We start from the raw sequence: 15,000 nt of genomic DNA, 5'->3' as shown, positions 1-15,000 counted from the left end.
GTGGAGGGTGGTCTGGGAGTATGGGGTCTGGGGCCCTTTGCTAAGGGCTATCCGGTCCCTGTACGACCGGAGCAGGAGCTTGGTTCGCATTGCCGGCAGTAAGTCAGACTTGTTCCCGGTGCATGTTGGACTCCAGCAGGGCTGCCCTTTGTCACCGGTTCTGTTCATAATTTTTATGGACAGAATTTCTAGGTGCAGCCAGGAGCCGGAGGGTGTCAGGTTTGGGGACCACACGATTTCGTCTCTGCTCTTTGCGGATGATGTTGTCGTGTTGGCCTCATCAAACCAGGACCTTCAGCATGCACTGGGACGGTTTGCAGCCGAGTGTGAAGCGGCTGGGATGAGAATCAGCACCTCCAAATCCGAGGCCATGGTTCTCAGTTGGAAAAGGGTGGCTTGCCCACTTCAGGTTGGTGGAGAGTTCCTTCCTCAAGTGGAGGAGTTCAAGTATCCCGGGGTCTTGTTCACGAGTGAGGGAAGGATGGAACGGGAGATTGACAGACGGATTGGTGCAGCTTCTGCAGTAATGCGGTCCCTGTACCGGTCTGTCGTGGTGAAGAAGCAGCTGAGCTGCTCAAAGCTCTCGATTTACCGGTCAATCTACGTTCCTACTCTCACCATGAGCTGTGGGTCATGACTGAAAGGATAAGATCCCAGATACAGGCGGCCAAAATGAGCTTTCTCCGCAGGGTGGCTGGGCGCTCCCTTAGAGATAGGGTGAGGAGCTCGGTCACTCGGGAGGAGTTCAGAGAGAGCCGCTGCTCCTCCACATCGAGAGGAGCCAACTTCCCAGGTAAGTGTTTCCGCGCATCCCACCGGAAGGAGACCCCAGGGAAGACCTAGGACACGCTGGAGAGATTATGTCTGAGCATCTCTGCTTAAACTGCTGCCCCCGCGACCCGGATAAGCGGAAAAAGATGATGATGATGATGATGATGATGATGCATGTTTTTGTGGTTTTCATTTAAATCTCAGGCATACAACTAATATAAAAAATTTGAATTGTTCATACAACAGGGTTAATTGTCACCACCTATAACCTCATTAGCGATGGCCCTGAACACACACACACACACACACACACACACAAACACATATCACTGCATTTCACATCTGAAGTTTTCAAAAAAATGTGTGTGTGTGTGTGTGTGTGTGTGTGTGTAGCAGGCGAGAGCTCGTGGCTGGAGGGCGACTGTGAGGAGATTCAGAGCCCAGAATGTCCTGCAGGGTGAGTGACATCATCTGTGTGTGTGTGTGTGTGTGTGTGTGTGTGTGTGTGTGTGTGTGTGTGTTTGTAGTGAATCATCTGTGTGTCTCGTTCACTCTGAGAGCTTCTGGACCGACACACTGTTTCAATGCAGAATCAAGTCATCATAAATCTGAATATGCTTCAACTGTGACTAACTGCACTGTGTAAAAGCGTCTGCTGCATACATGTAAATCAGTGTGTTGTTGTTGAAGGTTCGTCCGTCCTCCTCTGATCATCATATCTCTCGACGGCTTCCGCTCCTCTTACATGAAGAAGGGAAAGAGTGTTTTACCCAACATCCACAAACTGAGTACAGGATCTCGTCTCTGCATCACACAGATACACGTTCTTTAAATGTTACTTGTTTCAGAACATTCAAAATTAATGTTTTCATAATGTTTGAAGAATGATAGACTGTAATGTTCCCTCATCGTTCACACATCTTCCGTAACTGAGTCTCTCGTTCATCAGCTGCTTGTTAACACTGTTTCATGTGTTTCTGTCGTAGCTTCGTGTGGAACTCACGCCCCTCGTATGAGACCCATGTACCCGTCCAAAACCTTCCCGAACCTCTACACGCTGGCCACGGTACCGACACACACACACACACACTGCAGCTCATTTAATTTAAAGGGATAGTTCACCCAAAAATGAAAATGACCCCATGATTTACTCAACCTCAAGTCATCCTAGGTGTATATGACTTTCTTCTTTCAGACGAATACAATCGGAGTTATAATTAAAAATGTCCTGGCTCTTCCAAGCTTTATAATGGCAGTGAATTTGAAGTCCATAAAACTTCATCTATCCATGATAAAAGTACATCTATCCATCATAAAAGTGCATGTATCCATCCTAAAAGTGCATCTATCCATCATAAAAGTGCATCTATCCATGATAAAAGTGCATCTTTACATGATAAAAGTGCATCTATCCATCATAAAAGTGCATCTGTCCATCATAAAAGTGCATCTGTCCATCATAAAAGTGCTGCACAGGCTCCGGGGGGTAATAAAGGCCTTCTGAAGTGAAGCAATGCATTTGTGTAAGAAAAATATGTATATTTAAAACTTTATCGACTAAAATAACTAGCTTCCAGCAGACGGCCGTACGCATCGGTTTATGGCAAAAGAGAAACACTTGACCTGATGCATGACGAACACGGAAGCGCAGAGGATAGAGCAAAACAAAACACCAGTCACGAATTAGAGTCTAAAAGGAGAATTTTTAAAGATTCTGAAAGAAGAATGTCATATACACCTAGGGTGAGTTGAGGATGAGTAAATCATGGGCTAATTTTCATTTTTGGGTGAACTATCCCTTTAACCTTCCCTTCCCTCACACTGCCTGCAGAATAAGAGTGTGTTCCTGTGTGGCGTGATGAAGACGTACCGGCAGCGGGAGAAGCAGGGAAATAAAGTGCAGGAGTTAGGATTTTATGTCACATGTTTTTTACTCATGTTCTTCCTCAGGGTTTGTATCCCGAGTCTCATGGGATCGTGTGCAACTCCATGTATGATCCCGTGTTCAAAGCTCATTTCCGACTGAGAGGCCGGGAGAAGCTCAATCACCGCTGGTGGGGGGGGCAGCCCGTGAGTCATGACTCCGCCCACACACGGCTCTCAGCCAATAACAACAGAGACAGCAGGATAGCTCACATAGGGATTATAATCTCATCTGCATATTTAAGATGTAAAGCAGATGAGTTTTACATGTGAACACTAAATAAATAATCAAGCTCAATTTGGGTTCGCATGGAAAGCCTAGTTGCAAATTTTGAAGTGGATCCATGTTTAATATTTTAAACTGTTTTTGTCTGTCTGTCTTCTCAGATTTGGATCACGGCAGAGAAACAGGGCGTGAAAGCGGGAACCTTCTTCTGGCCCTGGTGAGATCACAGTATTCATTTAATCTGCTTCATATTATTGATTTCAGGTCTTAATAGTTATATTGTTCTACATTCTACCGATTAATCAGAACTATCAGCTGTTTCTTCTGCAGAGTTTCATTTCAAATGAGGTTTTCTCAAATCAGCATTCTGTGTTTGGAGCAAAGCTCAGAGTGTCACTGCAAGAGACTCATGACACAACCAACACATGATTCAAACAAAGACCTTTCACACACTCACACACACACACAGACACTCTCACTCATACTCACACACACACACACACACACACACACAGGTCATTCAGAGTGGCTCAGTCTGTCCCAATCGTCATGTTCTTCTCTGAAGAGCTTCATTCGCTTGAGTTCTGAAGAAGTGAGCAGCCACTCGTGAACAAGATCTCTGACGTCTGTCTGTGTGTGCTTAGAAAAGACGTTGTTTCTGAAGGCCTGAATAAACACATGTCTGTCTGTCTGTCTGACTGTCTGTCTGTCTCTCTGTAGGGTGATTCCTCTGGAGAGAAGGATTCTCACTATTCTGCAGTGGCTGCACCTGCCTGATGATGAGAGGTGCGTCATTCCACCTCTTACTGGGAAAAAAACATTCTTATGATGGAATCTCACAAAATGATGTTTTATTAACAAAGTTCGGGAGAAGCACGTTCAGATAATTAACCTAATTGTCATGAGAGGAGCTCATCCAGTCAACTCAATTAACATCAGGAGGTATATATACAGCAGTTCTCTTACGAGAGGTTCTCTCGTATTGCGTAAGTTTAGCTTACGCTACGGGTAAAGTCATCTTTTCTCGAGATATGAAGCAAAAATTATCCTTAATTTTTATATCTTGTCAACGCAGTGCGGCAGCAAGCAGACCTAGAGCAGGCAATCTAGCGTGCTCATAGGCTGCTCTGCGGCAACTGCAGCAGCCTATCACTGAGCCCTTGGCGTGACGTCACGCCCAATGAGCGCGAGCAGCGCGCCTACGCGTCACGGCCCGAGGCGGGGCGTGGCAGAGGGTATAAATATGGGCTGAGAGGCTGCTTTCACTGATTTTTGTCTCTTCAGCGAAGCTCTTGGCATCGCTGATCTCTGAGGAAGCCGCCGTTGAAACCAGCGCCTTGCAAGCCGAGGATTCTGCCTGAGGAAGCCGGCCGCCTTCGCCGCCTTCAGCTATCCCTGCCTGCTTCGCTATCCGGCGAATATATCCTTTATTTGCTCTATGTGTGTGTGTTGTGTGCTCGCCCCGCGACACACTTTGCATCTAAAAGAGCGCGAGGCGTTGTTTCAAATGCCTCGCTCATCCTGTGGCTCGTGCAGAGCCACGCTCAGCGACGGAGACCGCCTTGTGATTGCGCTCTCTGCCTGGCCTTCTACCCGGGCGGCTGCGTTCAGCGAGCCGGGTATGACAGCTGAGCGCTCGCCGGAGCCCCTCCCGCGAGCCTCGCTCTCTCCTTCTCCCCCGCCCTTCACCGACGCGCAGCGGCCGGCCATTGCCCGCACTGCCGTCGCCTCAGGGGACGAAGCAGATGACGTCAGACCCCTCTGTCAAGCCGCGCAAACGGCGCCGCTCACAAGGGATGTCAGAAACGGACGGTCTCGGGCTATAGCTTCCTTTACGTTACAAGAAAGCTACCCCCCCGTCACTGGCTAAAGGAGAGTAGAGTGTTAGCGGACTAACCTCCATTCCTGACATATTTCTCAGTCCCCTCCTAAGCTCAGGCGACTGGAAATACATATATTGCAGTAACGAGCCTGTTTTTATGCACGCACGCCTGCAAACTAACGCTACGCAAAACATGACGACGCTCGCCCTTCCTGCGCTCTCCCCCTCTGTTCGAGCCGCGCAAACGCGCCGCTCACAAGGGATGTCAGAAGTAGGCGGTCACGGGCTGGCTTCCTTTACGTTATAAGAAAGCTACCCCGCGTCTCGGTCGTGCGCGTCACCTACCGGCCACCTCCATTTCTCAGTCCCCTCCTAAGCTACAGGCGACTAGAAATATCTATGTTGCAGTAAACGAGCCTGTTTTCATACACGCACGTCTGCAAACTAACGATGTCACAGCACATGATGACATCTTCCCGCTCTCTCTCCCTTTGTCCGAGCCGCGCAACCGCGCCGTTCTCAAGGGATATCAGAGCGGACGTCACGAGCACCGGCGAAAAGGGGAAGTCCCACCCAGGTCGGACTAAACTCCGTTCCTGACATATTTCTCAGTCCCCTCTAAAGTTCAGGCGGCTGGAAATACTAATACTGCAGTAAACGAGCCTGTTTAATACACGCGCGCCTGCAAACAAACGCCGAAACGAAACACGACGCTCTGTCATATGCTCGCGCTAACTAAGAGCTTATGTGTGCCCCTGTGGCTCAGTGGCAGAACACAAGGCTCCCGCGCGGGGGACCCGAGTTCGAATCCGACTCTGGCGGCAGATAAATATATTTTTTCTGCTGGCTTCTCCGAGCTCGCGGCAGCTTTCTTACATACAGAAAGTGAACCCGCATCTCGCACCCTCCCGCTCACAGGATGGTGCTTGAGTATTTATGAGCGTCTAAACATATGAGCCATCAAAGCATTCGCTCTATCAGTTTCCTATAACGCCAATGGTGTTATAAGTGTAGAATATGTGCCCACTCCCACGTGCTCACTGCTACACACAAACACGGTCTCCCCGGTAACGCTCACAGAGCGCACTCTCATAGCGGGCATGCGCCGCTCGAGTGCTAAGCGTAGAGAATGTGCCCACAATTCTGTGCCCACACCTACCCACTGCCCGCTCTGTTACACAGTTACCCCGGGTTGCAGATCCTCCAAAGCTCACAAACATTCCGGCTCTGGCCGAAGGTGTCATAAGTGTAGAAATTGTGCTCACCACTACACACAAACACTATCCCCATGGTAACACGCTCAGAGCGCACTCTCATAAAGCGGACACACGCTCGAGTACCAAGTGTAGTAAATGTGCCCACAACCCTGTGCTCACAACTACCCGCTGCTTGCTCTGCCACTCAGTTACCTCGGGTTACAAAGCTCCCAAACACTGGCCGTGTTATAAGTGTAAACTCTGCGCCCGCTCACGAGCACGCGCACCCACTTTCAGACATGACAACCCCCACGCCGCTCTCGCGCCAGGGGTGTTTAGCAGCAAAACGCGCTCCATCCGTAGCGATCGAGCCATCATATGCTGTACAGCCAGTCAGCACTATTTTCCAGCCCCCGTGTTCGAGCACTGGCGGCGCGTCGCCGCCCCATCCTCTCTGATACAGGTTCCCCATCCCGCTCAGCGCGGCGGTCTGAACCCAGAGACCATTCGACCCCTAGCTATGCGTGCAAAAGCATGGGAAGCTATTCAGGGCGCGTCAGAATGGGTGCTGAATACTATATAACACGGCTATTCGCTTCAATTCGCTCGTCGCCCCCCGCGCTTTCTAGCGCAGACGGAGACAAAAGTGATTTTAGAAGCAGCGCACCTGCTTCAAGCACAAATAGCGAAGCTGCTGCGCAAAGGGGCTATAGAACAGGTTTATCCTTCTCTGAGCGAGTCGGGCTTTACAGCCGTTACTTCCTCGTACCCAAGAAGGACGGAGCGCTGAGACCTATTTTAGATCTGAGACATTTGAACAAAGCTCTCATGAGACGGCCGTTCAAAATGATCACAACCAGACAAATCCTCGCGCAAATTCGCCGGGAGACTGGTTCATCTCTCTCGATCTAAAGGACGCATATTTTCAGATTCAGATAATACCCCGTCACAGGCCATTCTTGAGATTCGCCTTTGACGGTCGGGTATATCAGTACACCGTCCTGCCGTTCGGTCTATCTTTAGCACCCCGTACATTTACGAAGTGCATGGACGCGGCTCTCTCTCCCCTGAGGAGACAAGGAATGCGGATACTGAATTATCTGGACGACTGGCTAGTCCTCGCGCAGTCAGAGGCAGAGCTTTTGTCTCACAGAACAGCGCTTCTCAGCCATCTGGAATGCTTGGGTCTCTCGGTCAACTGGACCAAGAGCTCATTACTGCCCCGCCAGTCGACTTCCTTTCTCGGAATAGAACTGGACTCGGTGGCTATGACGGCCAGATTGTCAGAGCAGCGCGCGCGCCGCATTCGACATCTCGCCGCGTCTTTCCAGACAGGCAGTCAGGTTCCGCTGAGGACATTCCAGCGAGTCCTGGGGCATATGGCCTCAGCTGCAGCAGTGCTCCAGCTGGGCTTACTGCGCATGCGCCCGCTTCAACGCTGGCTGAAAGCGCGAGTGCCTCACCGAGCCTGGACGGCCGGCCGCTTACGAGTCAGAGTGGATCATGGCTGTGTTTCAGCCCTGCAGCCCTGGCTAGCAGCCGAATGGTATCGCACGGGAGTGACGATGGGAGTTGTCTCGCACCGGAAAGTTGTCTCGACAGATGCGTCCAACCTAGGTTGGGGAGCGCTATTAGAGGGCAGACCGGTCTATGGCCCTTGGTCAGACCAGGAGAGTCACCTTCATATAAACTGTCTAGAGATGCTGGCGGTCGAGAAAGCGCTCAAGCACTTCCTCCCATACCTACAGGGCCACCATGTACTAGTCCGCACGGACAACATGTCAGTGGTAGCCTATGTGAACCGTCAGGGCGGTGTCAGATCCAAAACACTCTGCGCCCTGGCGGAACGCCTCCTTGTGTGGGCTCAGCACTCACTGCGCTCGCTCAGAGCCGCGCATGTGCCGGGTCTCCTGAACGAGGGTCCAGACAGACTGTCCAGGGACAATGTTCCCCTGGGGGAGTGGTCTTTGCATCCCCAAACAGTCCAGTCACTGTGGCGCCGTTTCGGCAGAGCGGAAGTCGACCTCTTTGCGTCAAAAGACAACGCGCACTGCCCACGGTTCTTTTCCAAGAGCGAGGACGCGCTGGCCCAAACCTGGCCCAGCGGCCCGCTTTACCGTTTCCCCCTGTCTCTCTGCTGCCACAAGTCATCGGGAGAATCAGGGAAGCGCGCCACACGGTGCTCCTCATAGCCCCGTATTGGGAGAATCAAACGTGGTTCCCAGATCTAATACGGCTGGCGGACACACCCCCCTGGCCGATACCGGTGAGAAGAGACCTTCTCTCTCAAGCCCGCGGCTCGATCTGGCATCCTCATCCAGAGCGCTGTCTCTGCATGTATGGATAGTCAACGGATACCCGTTGACTTGCCAATAGGGGTTGTGAACACGATCACACAGTCTAGAGCTCCCTCTACGAGACGGCTCTACACATCTAAATGGTCTGTGTTTAATAAATGGTGCACCGCCCAAGGGCTGGATCCACAAACATGTGAGGTGTCGCGTGTGCTTTGTTTCCTCCAAGAGCTGTTGGACATGGGCAGGTCCCCCTCCACGCTCAAAGTATATGTTGCGGCCATATCAGCTTTTTCCGACTCGGCGCTGGGCCGCGCATTAGGGAGGAATGAGTTCATTATCCGCTTCCTTAGAGGAGCTAGGAGGATGAACCCCCCGCGACCCCCCTCGGTTCCTATTTGGGATCTTTCCCTGGTCTTAGAGGCCATGAAAGCGCATCCCTTTGAACCCATGGAAACTGTGGATATGAAATACCTCACGCTCAAAACCGTTTTTCTGATAGCCCTGTCTTCAGTCAAACGTGTGGGTGACCTGCATGCGTTATCAGTTAACGCGGCATGTCTCGAGTTCGGACCTAATGACTCTAAAGTCATTCTCAAACCGAGACACGGTTATGTCCCCAAAGTGTTGGGCACACCCTTCAGAGCACAGGTCATTTCTCTCTCAGCTTTGCCGGCTACCGGCAGCGAAGTTGACAGTAATCTCCTTTGCCCTGTCAGAGCGCTGAGAAATTACATTACGCGCTCCGCCGCCATGAGGCGCTCGGAGCAGCTTTTCGTTTCGTTTGGCGGGCGCACCAAGGGTCTCGCCGCCTCGAAACACACTCTGTCCAGATGGATAGTGGACGCTATTGCAGCTGCTTATGCGTCTAAAGACCTGCAATGCCCTTTGGGCATCAGAGCCCACTCTACTAGAGGCATGGCCTCGTCATGGGCTTGGACTAGCGGAATTTCTATTCATGACATTTGTACGGCGGCGGGCTGGGCCTCCCCGTCTACATTTGTTAGATTTTACAATCTAGAAGTTCCCGCCCTGCAGGCTAAACTTTTATCAGTCTAAATCTCGCGTAGGCCGGCCCACTTCTGTGCGCGGGCTACTGCTGTTTGATTTAGCCCTCCTGGTTGAGCTGTACAATATAAGGGTTGGTTAGTCAGACCGGCCGCGCCGTTCTGTTCCCCCTACTATGTGCTTATGTACTTGCGCTAGCCATATCATTGGCCGCCTGGCTCACACTCTCGTGTTCCCCGGGCTTCCCTGGGACTCATTCAGTGGATGCCGGGCGCGCACGGCGTTGACAAGGGAGTTCCCGTAGCGTAAGCTAAACTTACGCAATACGAGAGAACCTCTCGTAAGAGAACGTACTCGGTTACCTAACGTAACCTCTGTTCTCTCTAGAGAGGGAACGAGTATTGCGTAACCCGCCGTGCTCGCGCCACGAGCTCACTCGCTTCTGCGACAAAAACCAGTGAAAGCAGCCTCTCAGCCCATATTTATACCCTCTGCCACGCCCCGCCTCGGGCCGTGACGCGTAGGCGCGCTGCTCGCGCTCATTGGGCGTGACGTCACGCCAAGGGCTCAGTGATAGGCTGCTGCAGTTGCCGCAGAGCAGCCTATGAGCACGCTAGATTGCCTGCTCTAGGTCTGCTTGCTGCCGCACTGCGTTGACAAGATATAAAAATTAAGGATAATTTTTGCTTCATATCTCGAGAAAAGATGACTTTACCCGTAGCGTAAGCTAAACTTACGCAATACTCGTTCCCTCTCTAGAGAGAACAGAGGTTACGTTAGGTAACCGAGTACGTTTTTACCTCTGTTCTATGACAGTTCTCTAGCATCCCTCCTCCACCCCATCTCCTCACTTACTAGTCCTATCCCAAACCGGGGATGGGGGGGGGGGGTACTCTGGGTTCGGGCCAAATTCCGAGCTCCGCGCCCGCCCCTCGGATAGCACACCAAATACGCTTATCTTTTACACTATCTAATTATATGTAAGTGTATACTCGTGAATTTATGTTCTTCATAAGGAAGATTAAGCCTAAGATTAATACTATTATACTAGTATACAACTACAGTTTTGTTTTAATGACATTTAAGCCTCCCAGTCCTCATTACTGTAATTGTAATAACAAAATATACTATAACAGCTTGTTCACTTCAAGAACGATAACTATATTTATAAATATAACACTAACTACGATAACAGTAATGATAAGTACAGTGATAATATTAATGATAACTGTAGTGATAATTTTAACGATAACTAGCAATAACTATAGGGATTACTATAAGGTAACTGTAGTAAACACTTTAACGATAACTATACTGACAACTACAATGAAAGGGATTACTGTAACAAAAATACTAAAGCCTGATTGGTTCACATCTGTACAAAACGGACTGGGCCGACTGCCTATTTATGTCACGCTGAATTTTGTCCGACTTTTTCGACTGATGGACTGATGATCCCCATTATCTCAGGGAACCGAGGTTTCGTTAGTAACCAGAGTGTTTTCGCTATCCGATTGTTAAGTCTGACGTCACGCGTGACGTTTAGCCTTTTCCGGTTCCAAGCGCTCCTCTCGTCCAGAAATAACAATGGTGGAACCTGTAAATGTATTTCTTAGTGAGGCACCCTTGGCGGTCAAAAAGGGTTTAAATTCCTTTAACACCAACAGAGTGGTTAGTGTAGCTCATCACTCAGGTGGCATAATTAAGGGTAGAGTCCAGGCATCAATGAAAAAGAAGATTTACGAGGTTGAAGTGAGTTTGCTCGGGACACGGGACACAGCACTGCGGCATTGTAAAAACACTCAATAACAACCAAAACACTAGCGAAAGCGGTTGGTAGGTAGAGAGGACCTGGACTTTGGACCCGGAAAGAGTATTATCGGAGAGTGGTTACGTCACGACTTAACAACCGAATAGTAAAGGGATGTCTAGGTTGTAGAACCTGGTAAAGGTGGATGCCAAGAACCAGCCGGACACTGTTCCCTTCACTCCAATAGAGCACTGCAAGTCCTTGGAAAGTCCTAAGAGTGGTCTTCAACGAGAGAGGCAGATAGATGGTCTACACCAGGGGTCACCAAACTCTGTCCTGGAGGGCCGTGGAGACCAGGGGTGGAGACTCAAACTCCCCAAACCCAAACCCCAAACTGTCCTGAAGAGTTTAGCTCCACCCCAATTAAACACACCTAAACCAACTAATTAAGGTCTACATTAGGCATACTAAAAACTTTCAAGAAGGTGTGTTGGAGCTGGTTGGAGCTAAACTCTGCAGGACAGTGGCCCTCCAAGACCGAGTTTGGTGACCCCTGGTCTACACCCTTAGCTGGACAAGATAGACAATTTTTTGGCCATAAAGACATCTGGAGGAGGTGCCCTAACCTCAGAGATCATGTTCATGACCTCTCGGGAAAGACGTGAAGGCTCCCGTCGAGAGGCCACAGATGGAGGTTCCACCACTCGGGTTGGGGATGCCAAATTGCCCCTCCCGCCTGGAAAAGGTGGTCCCCCCTCAGCGGGATTGGCTATGGAGCTGCCGACAGCAGCCGGATTATTCCTGGGAACCACGGCTGGTTCTACCACAGTGGTGCCACCAGCAAAATTAAGAATCTGTCCTCCCTGAATCAGTTGATGGCCTGATGGAGCAGAGCCACCTGTGGGCTAATGCATCCCTTTCTGGAATGCATTAGAAATTTTGGGGCAGTGGGAGTTCTCTTCCGAAGTAAAGAGGTCCACCTCCGCCTGCCTGAAAAAGCTCCAGATCATGCGAACCGTCTGGGGGTGGAGGCTCAGTTCCCTCGGTGGTGGACTGTTTCGCTTCAGCTGTTAATGGATCCTGGCACGTGAACTGTTCTTACTGAGCAAAGGTTGCTCTGTGCCCACAGGAGGAGACAGCACGCCAGCCTGTTCAGCGGGTGGGACCTAAAACCCCCTTGGTGATTTATGTGGACCACTGTCGTATTGTCCAACCGGACCAGAACATGGTGCCCCCTGAGTTCTGACTGGAACTTCCACCCCCAACTGATACAGATTGGGTGATTTCAAGGGGACCAAGGTTTTGGTGCAACTGTGGTTCTCCCTGAGGATGAGGCGGCCTTCGTGGGACTTTGTGGGACTTTGTGGGACTTTGTGGGACAGCCAATGCTGTAGTGGCCGCATATGTAGCAGGCCCAAGGGAACTACTGAGGAGGCTTCTGCAATAAGGCCCAGTAGCTTCTGAAATGTTTTCAAGGGGAAGTAGTCCCCACTTCTAAATGATGCCGCCAGCCTCTGAATTTTCAGGGAGCTCCGGCGAAATCCAGGCCCACATCTGGGTCGAATTGAAGACTGCCCCATGAAAACGAGATGCGTTGGGTAGGGGATAGCGAACTTTTGCTTAAATTGATCTTGAACCCCAGACTTTCTAAATGACTGAGGAGCAGGATCTTTGCGCGCATAGATCAAGTGTGCGACTGGGCTAAGAGCAGCCAATCATCGAGGTAATTCAGCAATCCTTGCATTTCATAAAAATATGTGAAGCCAGGGACTACATGGCAGGACTACATATTGGTAAGCCACCCCAACGAACGCTAATCTCAAGAATGGTCTGTGATGAGGGTCTATCTGGATATGAATATCCTGTAGCTTTCCTGTAGCTCAGTGGTAAGAGCATTGCGTTAACAACGCAAGGTTGGGGGTTTGATCCCAGGGGATTGCACATACCTATGTATAAATGTATAGGATAATGCAATGTAAGTCGCTTTGGATAAAAGCGTCTGCCAAATGCATAAATGTAAATGTAAATGTAAATGAATATATGCGCCCTTCAGATACAGCGATTAAAAAAATAATCCCCTTGGTAAATCTTGACTCAAAGTTTACATTCTGAACAGCGGTCTCATCAGAGTTTGGTTCAGACATCTCAATTCGAGGTTGGGCCTGAGGCCATCCTTTGGAATAAGCAAATAACGGTTGTAGAAACCGGACTCGCTGTGGGCCATGGGAAATTTCTCCACAACGTGCGCCGCTAACAGAGCTTGGACTTCGACTCGGAGGACTTGAACGTTGTCATCTGAGTCACACCCCTGGAGCGAGGAGCCCCGTTGGAATCCGATACACCGGGGATGGCCTCCCAAGCCTGGCTCCTGATGGGAGGAGGGGTTGAAGAGTCACACGTGGCGGGGAACTGATGCTTGTAATAGGATAAAGAAGAGGAGGAATGCTCTTTTTGTGTAGGTTTTTGTTTTTTATTTGATTCGCAATAACAGCGTAAGGAGGTCTTGGCACGCATATCACTGGTGGGACGAACCCAGTACCGATAACAAACATAGCACCTCCAACACCCGGAACTGAGGTGAACACATCACTTTGGGGGTGGTCCAACCTTGTTGAGACAAAGCCTCCTCCTCTTTGTGCCCAAGACATCAGGGCTGCTTGGGCTGCTCAGTATCCAGCGCTAACTTAGGCCGGGGAAATGGGAAATGGATAGTGCTTTACCTTCTTCACCTTCTTCACCTCTTAAAAGAGTTCAGCCTTTCGTTGGGCTGAACGCGGTGCGGGAGCTGGCTTGGTGTGTTTCTGAGTCGATGATGACTTAGGGTGACTCTGGGCTGCTGTGAAACGCTTAGCGAAGCTATCCACTGCAGAACCAAATAAGCCAGAGGGAGAGATAGGGGAGTCCAGCTGGGATGTCTGGTCAGCATCCCTGATCTCTGTAAGATTTAACCAAAGCTGGCACTCTCGGACCAGCAAATAGGCTATGGCACACCTAATTGCTTGTAGTGATGTCAGGTTCGTGAATGAATCATTCTTTCGAACCAGTTCACCAAACTGGACTGAATCGTTCAAAAAAAGGGGAGCCACCATCATTTTTTACATTAATAGGCTTTAAATTTAAGTTAACTTGAAACAATCTTCAAATAAACCCATTATAATAAGTGTCACATTTATCTGTGTCTTTAATAAAGTGTGCTGTATATAGTAGTATAGTGGTGTTTCTGTCTCTGTCAGTATCAGCTCTCTCTCTGCTATCAGTTAATTTTTCCCCATTAAGTTTATTTTGCACATTAAGTTGTGTGTGGTGTGTTTTTCCAGGCCGTATGTCTACGCTGTCCACTCGGAACAGCCGGATACGTACGGACACATCCTGGGCCCGCTGAGCAACGAGGTGAAACACACACACACACACTTTGATTAGTATCTGACATTTAGACGAGGGTGAATATGACATTGGTTTTAACTCTGAGAATAAAGGAGTTTGAAGATGACTAGTGTACTTGCTACCAAGTGTATCAGCCAAGATCAAGTCTACAGCCCTGTTTACAATACTACTGAATGAACAAACGTGTGTGAAATGAAATTCAAGTTTCAAAAGAAGACTTACTGTGCGTGAATTTGGTTGTCAGTTTCAATTGTATTCTTGTGAAGTGTAAATTCTTCATATCAGTAGTAATGACGTACTTTACACTCCTGCTCATGGCCAAACACCCGTTTGAGAGTGTTTTGACTGCGTGTGTGTGTGTGTTGGGACAGCTTGATAACACGCTCAGGAAGATCGATAACATCATCGGTCAGTTGATGAACGGGCTGAAACAGATGAACCTCCATCGCTGTGTGAACGTCATGCTGGTGGGCGATCACGGTACGTATGTTATAATCTACAGTGAGAAATAAATACCTCAGATTCTGCCCTAAACCTCTAATCTTATGTATGATGGCCTGGTAAGACTCGGATCTCACTGCTCGTTTAACGGCAGATTCTCCATGTCTTTGTGTTCAGGGATGGAG

The 15,000-nt window shown here is 49.6% G+C and overlaps 2 protein-coding genes across 4 annotated transcripts in view; both read left to right on the top strand.

Annotated features, from left to right (window-relative positions):
• The window catches only part of enpp2l (ectonucleotide pyrophosphatase/phosphodiesterase 2-like), a 25,299-nt gene that overhangs the window by 5,463 nt on the left and 4,836 nt on the right, over positions 1-15,000 (top strand). For 2 of the 3 annotated variants that reach the window (XM_082186521.1, XM_082186523.1), the window contains exons 5-13: positions 1,165-1,228; positions 1,462-1,559; positions 1,758-1,837; positions 2,722-2,841; positions 3,082-3,137; positions 3,641-3,706; positions 14,308-14,380; positions 14,746-14,854; positions 14,993-15,000. The exon at positions 14,993-15,000 is cut by the window's right edge and continues 115 nt beyond it. In XM_082186521.1, coding sequence (XP_082042647.1) covers positions 1,165-1,228; positions 1,462-1,559; positions 1,758-1,837; positions 2,722-2,841; positions 3,082-3,137; positions 3,641-3,706; positions 14,308-14,380; positions 14,746-14,854; positions 14,993-15,000 — 674 coding nt within the window. The remainder of the gene's footprint in view (positions 1-1,164; positions 1,229-1,461; positions 1,560-1,757; positions 1,838-2,721; positions 2,842-3,081; positions 3,138-3,640; positions 3,707-14,307; positions 14,381-14,745; positions 14,855-14,992) is intronic. The other variant, XM_082186522.1, reaches the window with a different exon arrangement.
• On the top strand, positions 4,222-9,291 carry LOC309510719 (uncharacterized protein; the record flags this gene model as incomplete). Its single annotated transcript, XM_082185589.1, has 3 exons — positions 4,222-7,858; positions 8,735-9,199; positions 9,287-9,291. The coding sequence occupies exons 1-3, from the start codon at positions 6,985-6,987 to the stop codon at positions 9,289-9,291; spliced, it is 1,344 nt and encodes a 447-aa protein (XP_082041715.1). The 5' UTR covers positions 4,222-6,984.

This window comes from Leuciscus leuciscus, assembly GCF_965113295.1.
Source record: "Leuciscus leuciscus genome assembly, chromosome: 12".
Classification (NCBI taxonomy): Eukaryota; Metazoa; Chordata; class Actinopteri; order Cypriniformes; family Leuciscidae; genus Leuciscus; species Leuciscus leuciscus.
This window is presented reverse-complemented; position numbering and strand designations above follow the sequence as displayed.